The sequence below is a fragment of the Auxenochlorella protothecoides genome (genome assembly GCF_000733215.1).
Source record: "Auxenochlorella protothecoides strain 0710 contig1039, whole genome shotgun sequence".
Classification (NCBI taxonomy): domain Eukaryota; kingdom Viridiplantae; phylum Chlorophyta; class Trebouxiophyceae; order Chlorellales; family Chlorellaceae; genus Auxenochlorella; species Auxenochlorella protothecoides.
Window position 1 is genome coordinate 16,482 of NW_011934376.1, and position 18,610 is coordinate 35,091.

The 18,610-nt window shown below is 34.2% G+C and overlaps 2 protein-coding genes across 2 annotated transcripts; both read left to right on the top strand.

Annotated features, from left to right (window-relative positions):
* Window positions 1-5,748: 5,748 nt before the first annotated feature.
* Window positions 5,749-5,994, top strand: F751_0132 (Photosystem I iron-sulfur center; the record flags this gene model as incomplete). Its single annotated transcript, XM_011402613.1, has 1 exon — window positions 5,749-5,994. One exon carries the CDS (start codon window positions 5,749-5,751, stop codon window positions 5,992-5,994), a length of 246 nt encoding a protein of 81 aa, XP_011400915.1.
* A 10,970-nt stretch (window positions 5,995-16,964) lies between these two features.
* F751_0133 (putative sulfate transport system permease protein cysT) lies at window positions 16,965-17,714 on the top strand (the record flags this gene model as incomplete). Its single annotated transcript, XM_011402614.1, has 1 exon — window positions 16,965-17,714. A coding segment is annotated over one exon (750 nt), but the record flags the coding sequence as incomplete, so codon positions are not given.
* Between the last annotated feature and the right edge of the window lie 896 nt (window positions 17,715-18,610).

An 18,610-nucleotide genomic window follows, 5' to 3' on the forward strand; every position in this document is an offset into this window, starting at 1 on the left:
AGCACAAGATCCAACTACACGTAGGCTTTGGTATGGTTTAGCCACAGCTCATGATTTCGAAAGTCATGATGGTATGACTGAAGAACGTCTTTATCAAAAAATATTTGCATCACATTTTGGCCAATTAGCGATTATATTTCTTTGGACTTCTGGAAACCTTTTTCATGTAGCTTGGCAAGGAAATTTCGAGCAGTGGGTTCAAGATCCTCTTCATATCCGACCAATAGCTCATGCAATCTGGGATCCACATTTTGGGCAGCCAGCCGTGGAAGCTTTTACACGTGGCGGTGCTTCAGGTCCAGTAAATATATCTACATCTGGTGTTTATCAATGGTGGTTTACTATTGGGCTACGAACTAACCAAGATTTATATAATGGATCTATTTTTTTAATTATTCTTTCAGCATTATTTCTATTTGCAGGCTGGTTACATCTTCAACCTTCTTTTCAGCCAACGCTTTCATGGTTTAAAAATGCAGAATCGCGATTAAATCACCATTTAGCAGGTCTGTTTGGAATAAGTTCTCTAGCTTGGGCAGGTCATTTAATTCATGTGGCTATTCCTGAATCTCGTGGGCAACATGTACGTTGGAATAATTTTCTGACTGTTTTACCACATCCGGCTGGATTAACTCCTTTTTTTACAGGTAATTGGGTTGTATATGCTCAAAACCCAGATGCAGCTACTCATGTTTGGAATACTAATGAAAACGCTGGGAGTGCTATTTTAACATTCTTAGGAGGGTTTCATCCTGAAACTCAAAGTCTTTGGTTAACAGATATGGCACATCATCATCTTGCTATTGCTGTTGTTTTCATATTAGCCGGACACCAATATAGAACAATTTTTGGTATTGGGCATAGTATCAAAGAAATTCTAGAAAGTCACACTCCTCCGTCAGGAAATTTAGGTGCTGGTCATAAAGGTATTTATGATACTCTTAATAATTCTTTACACTTTCAATTAGGGTTAGCTTTAGCGAGTCTTGGCACAATTACATCTTTAGTAGCACAACATATGTATTCGTTACCACCGTATGCTTACTTAGCGCAAGATTTTACTACACAAGCATCTTTATATACACATCATCAGTACATTGCTGGGTTTTTATTAACAGGTGCATTTGCACATGGTGCTATATTTTTTGTTCGTGATTATGATCCAGAAGCAAATCGTGGCAACGTGTTGGCACGTATTTTAGATCATAAAGAAGCTATTATTTCACATTTAAGTTGGGTTAGTTTATTTTTAGGTTTTCATACATTAGGATTATATGTACATAATGATGTAATGCAAGCTTTTGGGACTCCAGAAAAACAAATTCTAATCGAACCTGTTTTTGCTCAATGGATTCAAGCTTCTCATGGTAAAACTGTTTATAATTTTGATTTTTTATTATCATCATCAACAAGTGCTCCAAGTATTGCTGGTCAAAATTTATGGTTACCTGGATGGTTAGAATCAATTAATAATGAAAGTAATTCATTATTTTTAAACATAGGCCCTGGTGATTTCTTAGTGCATCATGCAATTGCTTTAGGACTACATACAACTACATTAATTGGGATCAAAGGTGCTCTAGACGCGCGTGGTTCAAAATTAATGCCAGATAAAAAAGATTTTGGTTATGCTTTCCCTTGTGATGGTCCTGGACGTGGTGGTACTTGTGATATTTCAGCTTGGGATGCTTTCTATCTTGCTATTTTCTGGATGTTAAATACTATAGGTTGGGTTACTTTTTATTGGCATTGGAAACATCTTGGCATTTGGCAAGGGAATGTTAGTCAATTTAATGAATCGTCTACTTATTTAATGGGTTGGCTTCGAGATTATTTATGGCTTAATTCTTCACAACTTATTAATGGTTATAATCCTTTTGGGATGAATAGTCTTTCTGTTTGGGCGTGGATGTTTTTATTTGGTCATTTAGTGTATGCAACAGGATTTATGTTCTTAATTTCTTGGCGTGGTTATTGGCAAGAATTAATTGAGACTTTAGCTTGGGCTCACGAAAGAACACCTTTAGCTAATCTAATTCGTTGGCGCGACAAACCAGTAGCACTTTCTATTGTTCAAGCACGTTTAGTTGGTTTAGCACATTTTTCTGTTGGCTATATTCTTACTTATGCTGCTTTCTTAATCGCTTCGACTTCTGGTAAATTCGGTTAAATTTTTTTAATTACTCTTTTATTAATAAAATAAAAGAGTAATTATTATTACTGTTAAAATTTTTTGCGGTGTAAAAAGTTACGATTTTTACACTTTTTTATTTTTATGATATAATATAAAAAACTGGTTGTATGTAATTACTATTTATTACTTGTATAAGTACTAATATGATTAATTTAAGATTATTTTTTATTATTAATAAAATTTAATAATTTCTTATTAGTAGAATTTATTAATAATTTATATATATACTTATTTTTAAAAAGGATTTTTAAATTTACAAAATTTAAAAAATTACAAACACTACAAAAATCAACTAAATCTTTAAAATTATGGCTGTTTCTACAGAAACTAAAAATGTTGGTCGTATTACTCAAATAATAGGCCCTGTTTTAGATATTACTTTTACGGCAAATAAAATGCCTAAAATTTATAATGCTTTATCTATTACTAGTAAAAATAATGAAGGTCAAGATATTTTTGTCGTTTGCGAAGTTCAGCAGTTATTAGGTGATCATTGTGTTCGCGCTATTTCTATGAACGCTACAGATGGCTTAAAACGAGGTATGGAGGTTTTAGATACTGGTGATGCTTTAAATGTACCGGTTGGTAAGGGAACTTTAGGTCGGATTTTTAATGTACTTGGGGAAACTGTTGATAATTTAGGTCCGGCTAATACTTCAGATCAACTACCAATTCACCGTTCTGCTCCTGAATTTGTAGATTTAGATACGAAACTTTCTATTTTTGAAACAGGTATAAAAGTAGTTGATTTATTAGCGCCATATAGAAGAGGGGGTAAAATTGGATTATTTGGAGGAGCTGGTGTTGGAAAAACAGTATTAATTATGGAATTAATTAATAACATAGCAAAAGCTCATGGTGGTGTTTCTGTTTTTGGTGGTGTAGGTGAGCGTACACGTGAAGGTAATGATTTATATATGGAAATGAAAGAGTCTGGTGTAATTAATGAGTCTAACATAGCTGATTCAAAAGTAGCACTAGTATATGGCCAAATGAATGAACCGCCGGGTGCGCGTATGCGAGTAGGTTTAACAGCTCTTACAATGGCTGAGTATTTTAGAGATGTAAGTGGACAAGATGTTTTATTGTTTATTGATAATATTTTCCGTTTTGTACAAGCGGGTTCTGAGGTGTCTGCTTTATTAGGTCGTATGCCCTCTGCTGTTGGATATCAGCCTACATTAGCGTCAGAAATGGGTACTTTACAAGAGCGGATCACATCAACAAAAGATGGAAGGATTACTTCAATTCAAGCTGTATATGTTCCGGCAGATGATTTAACGGATCCAGCTCCAGCAACTACATTTGCTCATTTAGACGCTACTACTGTACTTTCACGAGGGTTAGCTTCTAAAGGAATATATCCAGCGGTGGATCCTTTAGATTCAACATCTACAATGTTACAACCTTGGATTGTGGGTGATGAGCATTACAAATGTGCACAAAACGTAAAACAAACATTACAACGTTATAAAGAATTACAAGATATTATTGCAATTTTAGGTTTAGATGAATTATCACCTGATGATCGTTTAGTTGTTGCGCGTGCTAGAAAAATTGAACGGTTTTTATCTCAGCCTTTTTTTGTAGCTGAAGTTTTTACTGGTTCTCCTGGAAAATATGTTAGTTTGGCTGATACTATTAAAGGGTTTAATTTGATATTAGCTGGTGAGTTAGATGATTTATCAGAGCAAGCTTTCTATTTAGTGGGTAATATTGAAGAAGCAGTAGAAAAAGGATCTACAAAAAAATAATTTTTTGGTTACTATAGATTTTTTATAGTAACCTAAAAAATCTATAGTTTATAGTTATATAAATTTATACAAAATATTTAAGTAAATACTTGTTTTTTAATTATAAAAATGAGTATTATTAAAATTAGGGATAAACTAAAAAATTATGGTACTTCAAGTTTCAGTTATGACACCGGATGGAATTTTTTGGGATAATAAAGCTGAAGAGGTAATACTTCCCACAAATACTGGCCAAATGGGAGTATTAGCTAATCACGCACCACTAATTACAGCATTAGATGTCGGTGTAACATTAATTCGTACTGATAAAAAATGGACTCCATTAGCTGTTATGGGTGGTTTTGCATTAGTAAAACAAAATCAAATAACAATTTTAGTAAATGGAGCAGAATCTGCAGATACTTTACAATCAGAAAAAGTAGAAGCTTCGTTTGAAGAAGCCAAAAATCAATTAGAAAATGCAGAAAGCGAAAAACAAAGAGGAGATGCTCTTTTTCAATTTAAGCGCGCAAGAGCTCGATATCAAGTAATTAAACAGTTAGTTAATTAATTTTTTTAATTAAAAAGCATTTTGTTAAACAAATTTAAATAATAAAAATTGAATATGTCGCGTTATAGAGGTCCACGATTGCGTGTTATACGCCGTTTAGGTGAATTACCTGGTTTTTCAAAAAAAGTAGATAAAAACCAGGTTCCACCAGGTCAACATGGATGGAAAAAAAAGACAGGAGATCAAAAAAAATTAAAAGAATCACAATACGGGATTCGTCTTAAAGAAAAACAAAAATTAAGATATAATTATGGAATTAATGAGCGCCAACTTATAAATTATGTACGGGAAGCTCGTCGACGGAAAGGATCTACTGGAGAAGGATTATTACAACTTTTAGAAATGCGATTAGATAATATCATTTATCGTTTAGGATTTGCGCCCACTATTCCTGCAGCACGTCAACTTATAAGCCACGGTCATATTAGTATAAACAAGAAAAACATTAATATTCCAAGTTATACTTGCAAAATTAATGATAATATTTCGGTTTTAAAAAATTCTCAACAATTAGTAAAAAATTATTTAAATAATGCAGGGATTGCTACTGTTTCTTCTTATTTAAATCTAAATAAAGAAACATTAGAAGCTAGTGTTAATAACATCGTACCACGCGATTTAATTAAACTCCAAGTTAATGAATTATTAGTTATTGAGTATTATTCTAGAAAATTATAATCATTATATCTTTATGCTTAAGGTGCTAAGCATAAAGATATAAGATCATTAAATGCGGAAAGATGTCTGAGTGGTTGAAGGTATAGATCTGGAACATCTATGTGATGCTTTTATATCACCGAGGGTTCGAATCCCTCTCTTTCCGTCTTTTTGCGATTATGATGAAATTGGTAGACATGCAAGCTTGAGGGGTTTGTGGGTAAACACCCATCCCGGTTCAAGTCCGGGTAATCGCAAAAAATATTTAATTTAGCAATATTATTGACAAATAAAAAAATTTATATTTATACTAAAATTATTATTAAATCCTCAGTAGCTCAGCGGTAGAGCGATCGGCTGTTAACCGATTGGTCGTAGGTTCAATCCCTACCTGGGGAGAAAAAATTAAAATAAAAATTTGGTTTTATAACTTATTTAATTATTATATAAATAACAGCATAAAAATTAGTTATTGTTTAAAGAAGTTATAATACTATAATTATTAACTTCTTTTCAATTTATAATAATTATAAATACGTTATATAATAATTTTGAAATTTTATATCTAAACATTTTTTAAAAGGAGCCTTTTTATGTCTCATACTGTAAAGATTTACGATACATGCATTGGTTGTACTCAATGTGTTCGTGCGTGCCCAACTGATGTTTTGGAGATGGTACCTTGGGATGGGTGTAAAGCTAGTCAAATCGCGTCAGCACCGCGAACTGAAGATTGCGTAGGTTGTAAACGTTGTGAATCTGCATGCCCGACTGACTTTTTAAGTGTTCGTGTATATTTAGGTCCTGAAACTACTCGTAGTATGGGATTAGCTTATTAATAATAATATTTATGTTGGAGTTGAAAAAACCCAACATAAATATTATTATTAATAAAGAGAGGCTGATTGGATTGATACTTAAACTTATAAAAAGGAATTTATTTTTTGTGAAAACGAAGAGTTTGATCCTGGCTCAGGATAAACGCTGGCGGCATGCTTAACACATGCAAGTTGTACGAAGGTATTTTTTCTCTCGGGAAAAGATATACTGAGTGGCGGACGGGTGAGTAACACGTAAGAACCTACCTTTTGGAAAGGGACAACTATTGGAAACGATAGCTAATACCTTATATTGCTGAGAAGTGAAAAATGAAAATTGCCAAGAGATGGGCTTGCGCCTGATTAGCTAGTTGGTGTGGTAAAGGCATACCAAGGCAATGATCAGTAGCTGTTCTGAGAGGATGATCAGCCACACTGGGACTGAGACACGGCCCAGACTCCTACGGGAGGCAGCAGTGAGGAATTTTCCGCAATGGGCGAAAGCCTGACGGAGCAATGCCGCGTGAAGGATGAAGGCCTATGGGTTGTAAACTTCTTTTCTCAGAAAAGAATTATGACGGTATCTGAGGAATAAGCATCGGCTAACTCTGTGCCAGCAGCCGCGGTAAGACAGAGGATGCAAGCGTTATCCGGAATGATTGGGCGTAAAGCGTCTGTAGGTTGTTTAAAAAGTATTCTGTCAAAGATTAGGGCTTAACCCTAGATAGGCAGAATAAACTTTTAAGCTAGAGTTTGGTAGAGGCAGAGGGAATTCCCGGTGGAGCGGTGAAATGCGTAGATATCGGGAGGAACACCAAAGGCGAAGGCACTCTGCTGGGCCAATACTAACACTGAGAGACGAAAGCGAGGGGAGCAAATGGGATTAGATTCCCCAGTAGTCCTCGCCGTAAACAATGGAAACTAGGTGTTGGGTGTATAAAAATCATTCAGTATCGTAGCTAACGCATTAAGTTTCCCGCCTGGGGAGTATGCTCGCAAGAGTGAAACTCAAAGGAATTGACGGGAACCCGCACAATTGGTGGGGTACGTGGTTTAATTCGATGCAACGCGAAGAACCTTACCAGGATTTGACATGTCACTTGTTTCTTCAACTTACTACTTTAATTGGTTTTAAGCGGAAACATTAAAAAGTGAACACAGGTGGTGCATGGCTGTCGTCAGCTCGTGTCTTGAGATGTTGGGTTAAGTCCCGCAACGAGCGCAACCCTTTTTTTGAATTGCTTGGCGCTTTTAAACGCTTTTAGAGAGGAAATTCAAAATACTGCCGGTGACAAGCCGGAGGAAGGTGAGGATGACGTCAAGTCAGCATGCCCCTTATATCCTGGGCGACACACGTGCTACAATGGCCGGAACAAAGAGAAGCGACCCCGCGAGGACAAGCTAACCTCAAAAATCCGGTCTCAGTTCGGATTGCAGGCTGCAACTCGCCTGCATGAAGTTGGAATCAATAGTAATCGCAGGTCAGCCACACTGCGGTGAATACGTTTCCGGGTTTTGCACACACCGCCCGTCACACCACGGAAATTGGCTACGCCCGAAGTCATTACTCTAACCATCTAATGGAGGGGGATGCCTAAGGCGGGGCTAGTGACTGGGGTGAAGTCGTAACAAGGTAGCCGTACTGGAAGGTGCGGCTGGATCACCTCCTTATAAAGGAAACTAAATTTATTTTATTATTCTTTTATATCATATATATATTACCTACGTAAAAAAAACGTAGGTATTATATACTCGGGCTATTAGCTCAGTTGGTGAGAGCGCACCCCTGATAAGGGTGAGGTCGCTGGTTCAAATCCAGCATAGCCCACCAATAAAAAAAAATATAATATTTGGGAATATAGCTCAGCTGGTAGAGCGCTGCCCTTGCAAGGCAGATGTCAGCGGTTCAAGTCCGCTTATTTCCACCAAAAATGTTAAAAAATTTTTTTTACATTTTAGAACATGGTCAAATGAATTAAAGCGTAGGGCGGATACCTAGGCATCTAGAGACGAAGAAGGGCGTGGTACCGACGATACACTTCGGGGAGTTGGAAACAAGCATTGATCCGAAGATTCCCGAATAGGGCAACCTTTTATTCTTTTTGCTGAATTCATAAGCAAAAAAGAGACAACTCAGTGAACTGAAACATCTTATTAACTGAAGGAAAATAAAGCAAACGCGATTTCCCGAGTAGTGGCGAGCGAAAAGGAAACAGCCTAAACCAATTTTTAAAATTGGGGTTGTGGGATAACCAAAAAATATTTTTAAAAATATTTTTCAAGTAGTTATTTAATTATAAATTAGACGAAGCAGCTGAATCCTGCACCATAGATGGTGAAAGTCCAGTCGTCAAAAATTCAAATTTAACTATGTGTTTTTCCCAAGTAGCACGGGACACGAGAAATCCCGTGTGAATCAGCGAGGACCACCTCGTAAGGCTAAATACTCCTAGATGACCGATAGTGAAATAGTACCGTGAGGGAAAGGTGAAAAGAACCCCTGAAGGGGAGTGAAATAGAACATGAAATCCTATGCTGACAAACAGTGGGAGGTTTTTTTTAAACTGACCGCGTGCCTGTTGAAGAATGAGCCGGCGACTTAGAAAAAGTGGCGTGGTTAAGGAAAAATTCCGAAGCCTTAGCGAAAGCGAGTCTGAATAGGGCGATCAAATATTTTAATATTTACAATTTAGTCATTTTTTCTAGACCCGAACCCGGGTGATCTAACCATGACCAGGATGAAACTTGGGTGATACCAAGTGAAGGTCCGAACCGACCGATGTTGAAAAATCGGCGGATGAGTTGTGGTTAGCGGTGAAATACCAGTCGAACCCGGAGCTAGCTGGTTCTCCCCGAAATGCGTTGAGGCGCAGCAGTACATCTAGTCTATCTAGGGGTAAAGCACTGTTTCGGTGCGGGCTGTGAAAACGGTACCAAATCGTGGCAAACTCTGAATACTAGAAATGACGGTGTAGTAGTGAGACTGTGGGGGATAAGCTCCATTGTCAAGAGGGAAACAGCCCAGACCACCAGCTAAGGCCCCAAAATGGTAATGTAGTGACAAAGGAGGTGAAAATGCAAACACAACCAGGAGGTTGGCTTAGAAGCAGCCATCCTTTAAAGAGTGCGTAATAGCTCACTGGTACTAGCGTTTTTGCGCCGAAAATGTACGGGACTTAATTATCTGCCGAAGCTGTGGGATATATGAAAATAATGTATATATAAAAATACAATTTATATCGGTAGGGGAGCGTTCTGCTTTAGGGTGAAGTTTAAATGTAAGTTTAGATGGACCAAGCAGAAGTGAGAATGTCGGCTTGAGTAACGCAAACATTGGTGAGAATCCAATGCCCCGAAAACCTAAGGATTCCTTCACTAGGTTCGTCCATGAAGGGTGAGTCAGGACCTAAGGCGAGGCCGAACGGCGTAGTCGATGGCAAACAGGTTAATATTCCTGTACTGTTTTGTATTTGATACCAGGGGACAGAAGAGGTAACAATTAGCCGTTATTGGATTTCGGTGGAAACTTGCAAAGCTGGGAAAAGAAAAAAAACTTCTTCCTTTTTAAAGCTAACGAGTGATACGTTTGTATTTTATTTATAAAATATGAATTAATTTCTTATCATATTCTCAAGAAAAGCCTGTATTATCTATAAATGCAAAACACCTGTACCATAAACCGACACAGGTAGGTAGGTAGAGTATACCAAGGGGCGCGAGATAACTCTCTCTAAGGAACTCGGCAAAATGACCCCGTAACTTCGGGAGAAGGGGTGCCAAGGGGTGATTTTTCATCTTTTGGCCGCAGTGACCAGGCCCAGGCGACTGTTTATCAAAAACACAGGACTCCGCAAAGTCGTAAGACAACATATGGGGGCTGACGCCTGCCCAGTGCCGGAAGGTTAAAGAAGTAGGTTATTCTTTTTTAAGAAAAAGCTTGCGACTGAAGCCCCGGTGAACGGCGGCCGTAACTATAACGGTCCTAAGGTAGCGAAATTCCTTGTCGGATAAGTCCCGACCCGCACGAAAGGCGTAACGATCTGGGCGCTGTCTCGGAGAGAGACTCGGTGAAATAGACATGTCTGTGAAGATGCGGACTACCTGCACCTGGACAGAAAGACCCTATGAAGCTTGACTGTAGCCTGAAATTGAATTTGGGTTTTTTTTGCGCAGACTAGGTGGGAGGCGTTGATAATTTTCTTTTGGGAAAATTGGAGCCAACAGTGAGAGACCACTCTGGAAAAGCTAGAATTCTAATGGCGTTCCTTGAAGCAGGACGCTTGACAGTTTCAGGTGGGCAGTTTGACTGGGGCGGTCATCTCTTAAAAGGTAACAGAGATGTGCAAAGGTTCCTTCAGGCTGGACGGAAATCAGCCGTAGAGTATAAAGGCAGAAGGGAGCTTGACTGTAAGACCTACAAGTCAAACAGGGGCGAAAGCCGGCCTTAGTGATCCGACGGTACCGAGTGGAAGGGCCGTCGCTAAACGGATAAAAGTTACTCTAGGGATAACAGGCTGATCTTCCCCAAGAGTTCACATCGACGGGAAGGTTTGGCACCTCGATGTCGGCTCATCGCAACCTGGGGCGGTAGTACGTCCCAAGGGTTGGGCTGTTCGCCCATGAAAGCGGTACGTGAGCTGGGTTCAGAACGTCGTGAGACAGTTCGGTCCATATCCGGTGTAGGCGTTAGAGCATTGAGAGGAGTCTTCCATAGTACGAGAGGACCTGGAAGAACATACCTCTAGTATACCAGTTCTTGTGCCAACAGGAAACGCTGGGTAGCTATGTATGGAGAAGATAACCGCTGAAAGCATCTAAGTGGGAAGCTCACCTCAAGATGAGTGCTCTCTTTTCTAATTTAGAAATATCGGTCACGGCAAGACTAGCCGTTTGATAGGTATTAAGTGGAATACCAGTAATGGGTGTAGCTGAAATATACTAATAGACCGATCGATTTTGACCAGAAAATACAAAAATTTATTTTAAAATACCTAGTGTTCATGCTTGTGTGGAACCACCTTATTCCATCCCGAACTAAGAAGTGAAACGCGCAAGGGGCGAAGATACTAAAAGGGGGGCCTTTTGGGAAAATAGCTTAATGCTAGGTAATTAATTTTAAAAATACAATATTTAACTTCCTAATTTAAAAGCTTCTAAAAAAATTCCTAATAAAAAACCACGCTTAAAGATATTAATTATAATTTTCATTTTTTTAATAATTCTATTTTTATGGGTTTGTTTGCTTAATACATCAAAAAAGGAGTAATTAAAAAAATTTAATAATTCTAATATAATATTAAAAAAAAATAAAGAAAAAAAATTATATGATATTTTTTTTGAATATATTCCTATTAAATTGCCGAATATAAAACTACATAAAAGTAAAAAAAATATTGAAATTTTAAAATTATAATTTTGAATATTAAAAGTTTTTTTTTGTAAATTTTTCATTGAAAATATTTTATGTTAGTATAATATACTAAAAGATAAAACTCCTCCTAGTATATTAAAATATTTGATAAAAAACTAATTTGAATTAGTCTTCTCCTAAAAAAAAATCTTGTATTTTTTGAATAACACCTTTTGGAGGTACATCTAAATCAATGAAATATTCTTCTTTTCCTATTAACCTTCGAGCAGCATTTTCAAATGCAATACCCGACAGAGATAATTTTTTATCTAATACTAGTGGTTCTCCCTTATTAGTTGAAATAATTACATTAGTATCTTCAGGTATTGCACCTAATAAAGGAATACCTAATGTTTCTTGGACATCCATTACTGATAGCATAGTGCTGTTTTGAATCATATCCATACGAACACGATTTAATAATAATTTAGTATCAACAATTGTGTTTGCTTCTAATAGACCAGCAACCCTATCAGCATCACGAATAGCAGTTATTTCAGGAGTTGTTACAATAATAGCTTCTTGTGCTGGCGCTATAGCATTTATAAAACCAACATCAATACCTGCTGGGCAATCGATTAATATAAATTGATAACCTAATTTTTTTATTGAAGAAACCAATTGTCGCATATGTTGTTGTGTTACATTATATTTTTGGTAATTTCGAGAAACTGCTAATAATGCTAAATTCTTCCATCGCTTTTCTCGTACAAGTGCTTGGTCTAATCGACAACGCCCTTCAATAATATCCATAGCTGTAAAAGTAATACGATTTTCTAAACCTAATAATAAATCTAAATTTCGTAATCCTATGTCCGCATCAATTAAAGCAACACGATAACCAAATCTAGCTATAGACATTCCTAAATTAGCAGTAGTTGTTGTTTTTCCTACACCTCCTTTCCCAGAAGTTATTACTATAACCCGAGGTTCTGGTTCATCAATATCTTTTTTAGTTGAGTTTTCTTCGGAGGTTGATTCTGGAATCATAGGTTCTTTTATTTTTTTTTTTTATTTCTTTGAGTTTATCTTTTTCTAAACCTTTTTGTGGTTGTTCGTTATTTTTGGTTTCTTCCTCTTTTTCTTTAAGTAGTGGTTCTTCTACTTGCAATAATAATTGTTTTTCTTTTTTAGTTAATATTTCTTTTATTTTTATCATAGTGATTTACCTCCATAAATAACTTATTGATTTTATTTTTAAAATTTTAAGAAATTTACATATAATATACTATTAAAATAAAATAATTGTTATTAAAAACATACTATTTTCATTGTTTTTAGATTACAAATCATTTAAGTTCTTATTAATGATAATAAAAAGAGGTGCAATATTTTATGTTTTTTTGATTTAATTTTGCTTTTTTTGTGCTAGGAGGGAGTTGAACCCCCGACTCCATGGTTCGTAGCCATGTGCTCTAGTCCACTGAGCTACAAGCACGTACACGTACATCTTTAATATATGTACGTGTACTAACAAATTCAAAAAAAAAATTAATTATCAGTTTTAATCAATTGAGACCAACCTAATGTTCCTAAAGCTTGATTCCGACGTAATGGTCGTGTGATCAATTCTAAAATATCCCGAGCATTTGTAAATCCATGGATTTGGGCAAATGTAAACTCAACAGACCATTTAGTATTAATTCCTCGCGCTTCTAACGGATTAGCATGCGCCATTCCAGTAATTGCTAAATCTGGTTGGAGTTCTCTAATACGTTGGATTTGGTGATAATTATCTGGTTTTTCTACGATTCGCGGCAAAGGAACGTTCATTTTCTTGCACGTTGTTTCTAATAAAGCTAACTCAGCAGCTTGGAACCGTTTATCCATATATGGAATTCCAATTTCATAAACAATCATACCACAACTTATTAAGAAACGTGCTAATGATATTTCTAAAAGATTATCTCCCATAAAAAAAACAGATTTCCCTCTTACTAATTGTAAGTAATCTTCTAAACTTTCCCAAATAGCTTGTTCTCTTTCTTCTAGCCCTTGTGGAATTATACCAAAAACAGAAGAAATTTTTTCAATCCAAGCTCGTGTACCGTCAGGGCCTATAGGAAATGGAGCACAAATAAGTTTGCATTTTTTTCGTCGCATTAGTGTCGTTGCCGTTCTACTTAAAAAAGGATTAATTCCACAAACATAAACATTTTCGCCTAAATGAGGCAAATCTAAATAACGATGTGATGGTAGCCAACCAGAAACTTCAATATTATGTCGTTTTAATTCCATATTTAACTGATTTGCTACTGTATTAGGTAAAGATCCGAATAATACTAATGAAGGGTGTTTCTTTGTATTTTCTGTTAAAGTTTCAGTGGGACATCGATGAACCATAGCTGCAAGAACAGTATCTTCTCCTTGTGTAAATGCATAATCTAAACCGTTCGCCCGTGCTACAACAATAGGAATTCCTATTTCTGTTTCTAATCTGGGGGCCATCCCTTCTAAATCCATTTTAATAATTTCAGTTGTACAAGTCCCAATCCAAACGATTACACTAGGATTTCTATCTTGTTTTATTTCTAAACAAAGACGTTTTAATTCTTTATAGTCATTTAATTGAGCTGAAATATCGCCTTCTTCTAATTCAGCCATTGCGTACCTAGGTTCCGCGAAAATCATAACTCCTAATGCGTTTTGAAGGAAATAACCACAAGTTTTTGTTCCAATTACCAAAAAAAAGCTATCTTCTATTTTTTGATAAAGCCAAGCTACACAACTAATTGGACAAAAAGGATGATAATTGCCAGTTTCACATTCAAAAGTTAGGTTATCAGTCGAAAGGTTATTTGTCATAATTTATAGTTATTGAATTGTAATCTCTTTAAATATTAATATTTAGATATTTATAAACGTAAATTAAAGTATTATTTTTTGATAATTTTATCAATTTTAGGATTTATTTAAATCATTAAAAAGTCTAATTCAGGAGAAACAGGATTACTTGGCGTTTTTTTAATATTTAAATAAAAATCTGATAATAGCGTAAAAAGTTCACGATCAGCCAATTGATTAGCAACAACACCTTCGGGTTGTGATAATAATTGATCTGCTATATTAAGATAATAATCACAAATATAATTAAAATTAGGCTCTAATTCAGCCATTTCAAAAAGAGTTTTTCCTTGAACACGCGAAATTCTAATATCTTCAATCAGCGGTAAAACTTCTAATACAGGCATTGGGCAAGCTTCTACATATTTATCAATTAAATCGCGTTTGGCTGTTCTATTACCAATTAAACCAGCTAATCGTAATGGATGTGTGCGTGCTTTTTCTTTAACAGAGGCTACAATTCTATTTGCTGCAAATAAAGCATCAAATCCATTATCAGTAACAATTAAACAATAATCTGCGTAATTTAATGGAGCAGCAAATCCTCCACACACCACATCACCTAAAACATCAAAAAGAATAATATCATATTCGTAAAATGCGTTAAGTTCTTTTAATAATTTAACAGTTTCACCAACAACATATCCACCACACCCTGCACCCGCCGGAGGACCCCCTGCTTCAACAGAATCTACACCACCATATCCTTGATAAATAACATCCTCAGGCCAAACATCTTCATAATGATAGTCTTTTGCTTGTAGTGTATCAATTATTGTTGGAATTAAAAAACCTGTAAGTGTGAAAGTACTATCATGTTTTGGGTCACAACCAATTTGTAATACTTTTTTTCCACGTCTCGCTAAAGCTATTGAAATATTACAGCTAGTTGTTGATTTTCCAATACCACCTTTACCATAAACAGCTAATTTCATAATTATAATATCCTTAAAAGTAAATTTGTAAATAATAATACAGATCAATTTTATTTTAACAAACAATATTAATAGTTGATTACATGTTTTAGTATATAATTATTTAAAATATTATTAATTAATATTTAATATATTATTAGGTCTTGCTTTTTTATTTTAAATAATTTATAATAAATAAAAATTAAATTATAACTAAAAAAATATGAATTTTGAAGCAATCGAAACAGAATTATCGCATGGTAATCTAATAACCCTATTTTTAACTACTGTCTATTATTGGACAAAATTTTTACGCTACCCAAAAATAGGATATAAGGTTTTCGGCGTATTTGGGATTTTACTTTCAAATTTTTTTATAATTAGTCAACTCTGTTTACGTTGGCATTTTTCAGGACATTTCCCTTTAAGTGGTCTATATGAATCATTGTTGTTTTTAGCTTGGGTATTACTTTGTTTATATGCTTTTTTAGAAATTTCAACAAAAAGAGAGTTTGCTGCGTTATTTGTTTCGCCGTTAGTTTTACTTATCGTAGCATTTAGTTATTTTAGTCTGCCTTCATCACTCTATCAATTACACCCGTTAGTACCAGCTTTACAATCTAATTGGTTATTTATGCATGTTAGTGCAATGATAGTAAGTTATGGGGCATTATTATTAGGTTCTCTTTTTTCAATAAGCTATATATTTATAAATTTTTCTTTTAAACCTCAAGAATATAAAACTCCACCTGCAAATCTAATCAACCAAGATGAGCCAAAACCTATATATGCAATGTATAATAGTAATTACCCTTTACAAAAAAAAAATAAAGAAACTCAATTACTTTTTTTGGATAATTTTAGTTATAGATTAATCGGAATTGGTTTTTGTTTTTTAACATTAGGGATTCTTTCTGGGGCTGTTTGGGCTAATGAAACATGGGGAAATTATTGGAGTTGGGATCCAAAAGAAACATGGGCTTTTATAACTTGGTTAGTTTTTGCTATATATTTACATATGCGGTTTGTTGGTAAATTTAAAGGTATAAAATCAGCTTGGGTCGCTAGTTTTGGTTTTATTATTATTTGGGTTTGTTATTTAGGTGTGAATTTTTTTGGTAAAGGGCTACATAGTTATGGATTCTTTATAACCTAATATATTTTCTATTTATTTAAGTTTTTAAATATGTAAGAAAACTGGTTTTTTTTTATTAAAAGATATATAATTAATAAAAAGGGAGTTTTTTTAATTTATTTGCATATTTAAAACATTATTATTATATTTCTTTCTGAGATGATAAATTTTAAAACTCTTGAATAAATATAAAATATATAAAACATTTTAATGTTTTTAGTAATTTTTCTAGTATAATAATCTAACTATATTAAATTTTAATCAACTGGTTATAAAATAAAGTTTAATACAATTTTATACTATAAAAAGAAGTAATTAAAAAATGAATTCAAAATTATTAATAATAATTATTTGAAATTTCTGTAAAAAAAGATATATAATAAATATAAAATTTTGCAGAATTCCTTAAAAAAATTATATTAGGAGAATATAATGGCAGTTCCTAAAAAACGACAATCTAAAACAAGAAAAAATTTAAGAAAATCACAGTGGAAGGCGCAAGCGTCGGTCCAAGCAAAAAAAGCTTTAGCTAAAGCAAAAACTGTATTAAAATCATTATTAAATAAAGAAAACTAATAATGATTTTAATACAGTTTATTTAGAAAAAAATAAAAATGAGCGAATTTTTATGAATAAACAAGAAACAACTAGTTTCCACAATTTACCGTTTTTAAAAAAAACTAATCCAAAATTACTTATAGGAGTAATGCTTGGAAATTATGTATTTTTTATATTAGTTCTTCCTCTTTTTGCTCTATTTTCATTAATTTTTAAAAATAGTTGGAGAGAAATTTTAGAAAAAGCATTAGATCCTATTGCAATTTCGGCTTATGCTTTTACTATTAAAATGGCTTTAACAGCAGCTCTTTTAAATAGTGTTTTTGGGTTTTTAATTACATGGATGATCACTCGTTATGAATTTAGGGGTAAAAGATTTGTTGATGCTGCGGTTGATTTACCTTTTGCTTTACCAACATCAGTTGCAGGCCTTACTTTAGCTACAGTTTATGGACACCAAGGTTGGGTTGGTAATTATCTAAAAATGGCAAACATTCAAATTATTTATACAAGATTTGGTGTACTTTTAGCTATGATTTTTGTATCTTTCCCTTTTGTAATAAGATCATTACAACCGGTATTACAAGAATTTGATCATGGTTTAGAAGAAGCTGCATGGGGTATGGGTGCAAGTTCATTTCAAACTTTTTTGCGGGTTATTTTTCCTACATTGGTGCCAGCATTAGTTACCGGATTTACATTAAGTTTTTCGCGAGCATTGGGTGAATTTGGTTCTGTTGTTATGATTTCATCTAATCTTCCATTAGATGATTTAGTAACCTCAGTTTTAATTTATCAATCATTAGAGCAATATGATTATTTTGGAGCGTCTGTTATAGGTGCTGTAATTTTACTTCTTGCTTTAATTATTATTTTTTTAGTAAATACAGCACAATCTTTCTATTCTCGTCGTTAATTTTATATTGAATTTAGAAAATTGTGTTTTTATATTTTGTTATATAATTTATTTTAAATTATTCATTAACTAAAAGAAAAAGGGGATATGGCTCTTTTTACTTTTTTTATTAAAAAGAACTTATTATATATTTAGTATATGTCATTAAGTGAAAATATTCGCGATTATGTTGAAGTATTAGCTGGAGTTACTGAAACGCCAGGTAATCCTATCGAGTTTGAAAAATTTATTTCGGAAAGTTTACTTTACGTTTTAAAAATATGTCAAACTTGTATTTTACAGTTTTTAAGTTTTCAATGGATTCGTGATTTTAGTCTATTACCTATAAAAATACCAGCTTTTTATGAATCACTCGTTGGGCAAACGCCCCCAGGATCTTTATTTGATTTTTTAGAGATTTTACATGTAGAGCAAAATCCTTTATTAGTTGGGTTTTTAAATAGTGCTTTTTTCACGCTTCCATTTTCTATAATACATATTATTTCAATTAGAAGATTATTAATTCAAGGAATCCCAGCTGCCGTTTTTTCTTTTGGTGGTTATATTGCTGGTCAAATTGTGTTTATTAGTTGTGTTACTTTTGGTATACAAGGTATAATTATTCCATGGTTAACATTAGAACCGTTAAACTATATTGCTGGCTTAATTCTTGTTGCGCGCATTATTTTTTCATTACGGTTTGAAAGTTTACTTGCATTAAAAACTTGGCATCACCCAAAATATAAAAAATTTTTTATATATAGTTTTTTAATGGCATGGTGTGAGCAAGGCGCTATTTTTCAATTTTTAAGTAATGTGACTTTTTCAGCAAACCCAACAATTTTACAAGGGTTTACTTCGAATCATTTAGGGTTAAGTAT